The following is an 8,192-nucleotide window of genomic DNA, read 5'->3' as shown; positions in this document are numbered from 1 at the left end:
AATATTTCTAGTTCTGTGTGTCAACATTTTCTTCATCTGAGCGGCTAAAACTGTTTAGCTAAAGCTCTGATACTGCTCGCCATTTCTGTTACTGTTATGGTGCATTCACACTGAACGCGACCGATGCGATCTGCTGCGGCGCATTTTCTGCATCGAGCGGGGTGCGGCGCGTCAACCAATCAGGAATTTAGCTTTGAGCACGTGACTTTTTCAGTGACCAGATTAAAGAGTAGAGATAAACATTCAAGATGGCCACTTGATTTCTCAACCCACGGGGGCAGCTAGGGTCCCGGAAACTGTCCCAGTTACTATTGGGCGAAGGCGGGATACACCCTGGATAGATTTTCAGCCCATCACAGAGGTCACTAACCTCAGTAAGAAAGCCAGCCGCCCGGGGGATAGCTTAGCGAGCCAGTGAGCTCCGCTCCCCAGGTTCCGGCAGAGCTAGCGATCACTGCTGTCCGGGCACCCAGCAAATCTAATTAGGTCTGCTGCCAAGATTATTTGACTAATCGATGACTAATCGACTATTAAAACAGTCAATGACTAATTTAATTGTCGATTTGTTATTAGTTTATATTGGAGAAAAGTTGAAAGTTATAATGGCATGTTGGCGTTTTGGACTATTTGGGGATTTATTAAGGTTTTAGGCTATTTTGGAATTTAGCTAATATTTCAGCTGCATCCTGGCTATTTTGGCTAAATTATGCTTTTTTTCAGGCTGTTTTGTAATGTAGCTGATATTTCAGCTACATGCTAACTGTTTTGGCTAGCTTTTTCAGCTTTTAGGCTAATTTGGCATTCAACTAAAATTTTTGCAGGCTATCAGTTTCAGCGTTTTTAGCTATCAACTTCAGAGGTGAATTTTGAATGAACTCCTGCAGAAACTATGTCCAAGAAATCCTAGATGACACTTTTATATTAGACCAGAAGAGGATTGGAGTGGGACTTTGAGCCTTCAAAATAAAAGCATTTTGGTTTTAGGCACCTCAGGGTCTTTGGTTTTGTTTTCTTGATGGTGGAGCTCCAGTATCCAGATTGAAGGAATGATACTGATGAGAAACAGAAAGATAGGAGGAGAGAACCTGCAATAGAACCAAAAGAGAACTATGAGAGACATCACAAACAGAAATGAATTTGAGATAAAAATTCAACATGAGAAGTTAATCTTCCTTCAGCAGTTATTTTTTTTCCTTCTGATTTTTTCCAGACATTGAATGTTGGAAAAACTATAACCAGTGGTTGGAAAGCCGGCTTCCTCGTCCTATTTTGCTGTCATCCCCCTTTCAGACACTTCCAAAGGATTCTGTGTTTCATTTAATGATCTTTCCATGCCTCCTGTCTGAAACGTATAAACAGTGGATTTCTGCTTCACGGTTCAGAATTCTTGGGACATAAACGCTGCATTGATTCATGTAAAGCTGGATTTCTTTCCAGGAAAGAATCCAGGGGTCCCTCCCCATCCTCAATGCTGCAGGACAATAGCAGCTTTGGGAAAAGCAGGAATGGGGTGAGCCAGGACAGTTCAAACTCCAGGGAGTTACCTTTTATTTTCAACTAAAAAGTCAATATTAGGATTTAAGGGGGAAAATCAATAGTTTCATGCAAGGCTGTCAAATGCACTCATAATAAATCCATTTACAAAATAAAAGCATGCATCTTACCATTTGTAATCTTTTCCCTTTCGCCTCTTTAGAGTTATGATCATTTCAATAAACAGCGGCAAAAAGAGGAAAGTCAGGAACCAGTAGTTGCGGTCATTTTTCACCCACGTCACCCTCAGGACTCCGACCAGAGCCACCAGGATGAACAGAGCCCTGGTGACGACCGCACACACAGACTGACACGGACACATAGCAAAGCTGCGAAGCTGCGGGTCTAACGGCGGCCACTTTAATAAAAGGGGCCCCACTTTTAGCTCCGCCCTCAATGGCTTTTTCTGGATCACATGGTGATGACGTAAGAAAAGGAAGTTTATCTGCCACTCCTCATTCAGATTGAACTTTTCACCGACACTTAGTAAACTTTACAGCTGTGCGTGAAGAGGCGAGAGCATCTTAAGATGATAGTTTATCAGGAGGAGAACCGCGGGGACAGAGCGCCCTCTGCTGTTCACTGTGGATATAGGTCGACAGAAGTTTTTGGTTTAAAAAAAATATATATATACATTTTAATATCAAATACATACATAATACATACAAAATACATGCATGCATGCATAATATCGTACATAAAACAATATATTTTCATTTCAGAATCACTTTGTTGTAAAGAAAATCCCTAAACATTGTGCAGCTCCTCAAGAATATTCTAGTATTTGAGAAAAAATAGACTAAATATCTGAAACCTTTTTTAAAATCATATTTAAGGTCAGTATTAAAACAAAATCATTATTTTTTTGTTATCCATTCAAATCTTTTATTGTAAAGTGCAAAGACAAATCAACCATTATAATATAATATAATATAATATAATATAATATAATATAATATAATATAATATAATATAATATAATATAATATAATATAATATAATGCAATGTTATATAATGTCATATCATGTAGAACAATATATTGTAAAAGTACAAAGACATGCCACAATAACATAACATATAATATAATATAATATAATATATAAAAGTGCAAAGACATGCAATAATAACCATAATAACATAACATAACACAATATAACATAACATTTTTTTTAACTAATACATAAGTTGACCTACAATATTATCATTGCACACATAAACAAAAATAGCTGAACTAATATCTGAACATTTGCAATAAAAAACAAACAAAAAACCACATTGATATAGTTTTCTGTTTGGTTTTAGACAAATGTTTGAGACATTTTTTTTTTTTTGGAGGTGAAACATTATCGATTAAATGTAGCTGATTTACTTGTTTCCTCTACCTAATGAAATAATCTCCTGTTCTATTAAAAATTTAAGGTGACTTGTGCATTCCTCCATGTTTTCACACAAAACTTCCAGAAAAGTATTTTGACATTAGAAAGTTCTATTACCAAACGTAAGACCAAAAAGCTTCTAATTATTAAACCATCAAAGTATTGATTTTAAGGCTGTGGTTTAGTCATCAGTTCTACAATTTTCCCTCTGGAGCTAACAGAAGAATACGTTTTACATTTGATGGATTTGAGTCCTTTGGTAAAGGAGCGAATTTCTCGAAAAGTCAGAGTACAGTTTAAAAAAGCTGATGCCAAGAATTCTTTCTTACTGTTTGTTATTCTGAAAACTCTTGTTCAGACGATAAGCACACTGTGAGATAGTCGCACTGGAGGAGTAAGGATGCTAGCAGTATGAGTGGTTCAGGCTCTAACGCTGACACAAACAGATGTCGATCCTCTTTGGCTGCAGATGTGCACCTGTGCAACAGCATCAGTCATTTTTGTGCAGTTTTTGCATGAGAGTTCAGATTCATTCTGTTCAGAATTGAAGCACATTTGGAAATGTTGATCAATACAAGCAACAGTCTTATTGTATTTGACAGTATTTGTCATTATAGTGAGTTTGACCAATTCAGTTTGAACGGTTATCATGGTGGCAGATCTCTGGAAAAAAAATGTAAAAAATAGTTTTTAATCTTAATTTTTGAAAAAAGTACATTTTAATCCACGATTCTTAGCATTCAAACTGTGTTTGAGTCTTTGGGAGAAAAAGAGGGGATAATGCTGATGTTGAAATTTAAATCAACTTTACTAAAATTTATGTGAAAAAAAGTGAAAACTGGATGTTTTTTTTTTTTTAATTAAGAATACGATTGAACCTAGGATTATTGGCATTTTAGCCAAAAAAAAGAATTTTAGTTGAATTTATGTGAAATATAAAAGTGAAAACTGGATATTTTTCAGTTAATCTCACAAGATTTAAACTTTAAAAAGTTCAAACTTATTTAGAAAAGAATTCATTTTTGTTAACCTTACAAAATCATATACAGAATAATAGCATAATTTGCATTTTTTAAAGCAAATAAAAAAACAACTTTAAAAAGTTATATAAATATAGGCAATAGCAAAATAGATTCCATAAACACACCTATAGCATAAATTAACTTGAATGGCTGCATAATTCTTCTGGGATTATTAAAAATAACAGTAATGTACATAATACAAACTAGTAAGCATGTTTTTGTACTGAATCATATAAAACAAACTCATGATTTGTTTAATCCATTTGACTTTTTCAGCAAAAAATGAGGAAATAACCTCAATAAAATAACCAGAAATAACCAGAAAATTATTATTATAATTTTTTAATAAAAAGAAAATACAATTGAGTCATGGATTATTGCCATTTGAGCCGTTGGTAGTAAAGTTAATGATGCTACTGATGTTGAAAAACAAAAAAATATGAATTTTAGTTGAATTTATGTAAAATAAAAAAGTGAAAACTGGATGTTTTTTTAGATTATCTCACAAGATTTAAACTTTAAAAAGCTCCAACTTATTTAGAAACCGATTACAGAATAAGAGCATAATTTGCATTTTTATAAAGCAAATAGAAAAAAAACTTAGTAAGTTATATAAATATAGGCAAATACCAAAATAGAGTCCATAAATACACTTGTAGCATAAATGAACTTGAATGGTTGCATAATTCTTCTGATATTATTAAAAAATAACAGTAATGTACATAATACAAACTAGTAAGCATGTTTTAGTGCTGAAACATAGAAAACAAACACACGATTTATTAAATCCATTTGACTTTTTCAGCAAAAATGAGGAAATAACCTCAATATTCCCCTGTTTAGGTTACAAGTAAACATGTTTCAGAAAATACTTGCAGAGTATTAAATGAGTAAAATCCATAAAAACACTCGTTTTGATGCATTAAACCATCAGTCTTAATGTCATTTCACTCCTTCTCTCTGGAGAAAACAACACTTTCAAAGAAACACATCACTTTGCTCCACTTGGCAGCCGGCTGACTTAATTTCTGCTGAAATCTATCAGGCCAGAGAGTGCAAAAGAGAGGAAAGAGCTGAAAAGCGGGTGACCTTGGAAGGGAGTCAGACTTTTCCTGTCTTTGTTCCAAAAGTCTCTGTCATCCCACTTTGGCTTTCCTCATGTGCGTGAAATCACAAAGAGAATTTCAGACGGCAGAGAATTCAGCCGAGACAGAAACCGACAGCAGGAAAAAAGAACAAAGAAAAAAAGAAAACTGATGTGTATCCAGTTTGCTTGTTAAAAACAACCTCATAAATAAATAAAATTCTAATTTATTTAAAACAGAAATGTTTCCAGTTTACTATGTGAGCTCATTCTGTCATGGGAAAAGAGAGAGCGGGGCTGTGAATGGACACAAACTCTCCTCTGTTGAGCGAGACGGAAAGGCCATCCCACACGCTGTTCAAGATTCAGCTCTTGGCTGCCTGGAGACGGGAATGGCCGAGGGGCTGCGGACCCCCCCTCACAGAACAGGGGTCGCCTCTGTGCTTCCATCACAATTGTTTGAAGATCACAGTTTCCCTGACGTAAACACCAATGTATCAGATTCCTTCAAATGTACTTTTTCTACATTCAAATTAATCAAATCTCAAATAAACTCATTTTTCATCCACTAACACCATTTCAAATGATTTTTTAAACTCTTCTACATCCATTCATGTATTTATTTTAGCTTTTTTCTAGTTTTTCAGTACAATCTATGCATTAGTGTTGCATGTGTGTTACTGATGCAGTCTTGATTGCTCAGAGGAAACGCAGAGATGATAAGATAAGAACACACAGAGGACATGAGAGGAAGTGAGATCAGAGGGTATTGTTTTATATGCTGTCGAGCTCACTCTACAATATATTTACATTTCCCCATCCTTCAAAATCATGTTCAGTTTGATTTGATTTTTTAATTGTAAACATTACAAGAAAGAAACCAAACTCATTTTAGAAATGAAGAAATGATCAAAAATTGAAGAAGAAAATGGTGTAATTTCTAGAGGTTTGTGCTTTGATGCACACACTAAATCTATATTTAGATTAATTAAATATAGTGATTGTTATCATAGTTATTCTGCATTAGGTGTGTTTTCCAATCATTTTTCTGATTATTCTAACGCCACACAAACGCAGCATTTCACTGATTTTCAGCATCAACCCATTGGTGCAATCGGAACTAAAACAAGAACAAAAGTCACAGTTTTGAAATACAAGCTACAAAATGTTCTGTTTTGAAATGCAATCAAAATTAAAGCATACTTTTGTCCGGATTCCATGTAATTTCTCTCTTACTGACAAATTTTAGAGCACTTTGTGGCACACAAGTCAAAAAGTTTGCCCAGCTCTGTTTTAGACAGAATTCATTCAGTATCTAAGAGCTGAAATCCCATGTAAATATGAAATACGTATATTTTATATACATGAAAGATTAAACATAACAATAAAATTTAGCAAAAAATAAAAACATTTCATGTATTGAATGTGCTAATTTGTCAGATTTTAATAAATAAGGTAAAAGAAACACAAAAATTTGAATAATACAACATAACAGTATCCTATGGATTGGGACCAATAGAAAAAACAGGATGTATTCTCAAAATGACAATTTTCTGTCCCTCCCTTTGCCTTTTTCTCTCCTTTTTCTGTTCATATTCTCATTCTCTTCATTAATTCCTCTTATTTTCCTGCTTTCTCTTTCTTCCTGCACTTTTGTGAGTTTGGCAACAAATTTCCTGGGCAGTTGTCTAATGGTAAATCTGGCCCTGCATATAATCAATGAAAAATAATTAAAAAAAGAGGATTAATTTAATGTTGTAGATTAACAGAAGCATGTAGAATGTGTATGTGTTTTACCATCTGTGTCCACTAGTTAGTAACCAAAATTGTTTTTTACTTACATTTTTAGAATAAAACAATTTAGTTTCTATCTGGTGAGGACCAGTTAATAATTTACATTTTTTTTACTTCAATTTTTGGATTTTTTTTCAGTTACTATCTAAAGGACACCCATTACTTTCTTGTGTGCATCACTTAGTCACCAGAATTCTTTTTTTTACTTCAATTTTTAATCAAAAAAAAGTTACTATCTGGTGTGCATCAACTGGATACTAGATTTTATTTTACTTTAATTTTTAGAAAAAAAAAGTTACTATCTGAGGTGCACCAGTTAATATTTTTTTTACTTCAATTTTTTTATTTTTTTTTTCAGTTACTATCTGGTATGCACCAGTTACTAATCAGATTTCTTTCTTTTTTTTTTTTTTTACTTCAATTTTTTTTCTGTTGCTATCTGGTACGCACCAGTTACTATCTGATTTGCACCAATTAGTCGAATAAAAACATTTTATTTCAATTTTTAGAAAAAAAAATCAGTTACTATCAGAATTTTTTTTTTTACTTCAAAATTTAGATTCTTTTTGGTTACTATCTGGTATGCACTAATTACTATATGGTGTGCACCAGTTAATTACCAGATTTTTTTAAAAATACATTTTTAGAATTTTTTTTAAGTTACTATCTGGTGTGCACCAGTTACTATATGATGTGCACTACTTAGTCACCAAGTTTTTTTTTTTTTTTTTAGAAAACAAAAATATGTTACTTTCTGGTGTGCACCAGTTACTAATACTATTTTTTTTTTAATTGAAGTAAACATTTTTTTTCTGATCATTTAATGGTGGTGTGCACCAGTTAGTGACCAGAAAAAAAGTTTTTACTCCAATTTTAAAATAAAAAATATTTGTAGTCAACTTTTTTTTTTTTTTTTTACTTCAATGTCCCTTTTAGGGGCTCAGTATAATTATGCTGTTAAGAAAAACAGTTACTGCTATTCCCCAACAGGTGTCGCTAAACACCGTGGTTTTTACATTGGAGCAAATGTGCTCTGAATTACTGTTTGGAAAGTGGGTGAAACAGTGTGATCTGATCCAGCAGACATTTCTCCACACATGATCATCTATTTTAGTTAACTGTTGTTTCAGCATTTTGACAGATTAATCACAGATTGGACGTAACTCAACTTCTCCTTTAAGGGAAAACACATTTCCCCCCCCACCTCCCCATTCCTGGTTTTTGTTTATTTGTGTAATTGAATGGCAGCTTGATCCCAAATCCCGTCTGCAACAACGTGACCGGACTGTTTCCTAAATATAAGCTTTCTTTAAACAGTGCGGGTCACGGGTGGAGCAGGTGCTTAAATGGCCTTGATTCCCTGCCCTCATCTCAGAAATACT

At 33.6% G+C, this 8,192-nt stretch overlaps 1 protein-coding gene across 1 annotated transcript in view; it reads right to left on the bottom strand.

The window, feature by feature from the left end:
- LOC112161715 (transmembrane protein 26) overlaps positions 1-1,904 on the bottom strand; it is a 16,473-nt gene extending 14,569 nt beyond the window's left edge. The window contains exons 1-2 of the mRNA XM_024297095.2: positions 1,665-1,904; positions 989-1,085 (exon numbers count right to left, since the gene is read on the bottom strand). Of these exons, the coding sequence (XP_024152863.1) occupies positions 989-1,085; positions 1,665-1,855 (288 nt within the window). The 5' untranslated portion in view covers positions 1,856-1,904. The remainder of the gene's footprint in view (positions 1-988; positions 1,086-1,664) is intronic.
- Positions 1,905-8,192: the final 6,288 nt, after the last annotated feature.

The sequence above is a fragment of the Oryzias melastigma genome, linkage group LG15 (genome assembly GCF_002922805.2).
Source record: "Oryzias melastigma strain HK-1 linkage group LG15, ASM292280v2, whole genome shotgun sequence".
NCBI classification, from domain to species: Eukaryota; Metazoa; Chordata; class Actinopteri; order Beloniformes; family Adrianichthyidae; genus Oryzias; species Oryzias melastigma.
The sequence above is the reverse complement of the archived record's forward strand: the minus strand, read 5'-3'. Positions and strand labels throughout refer to the sequence as shown.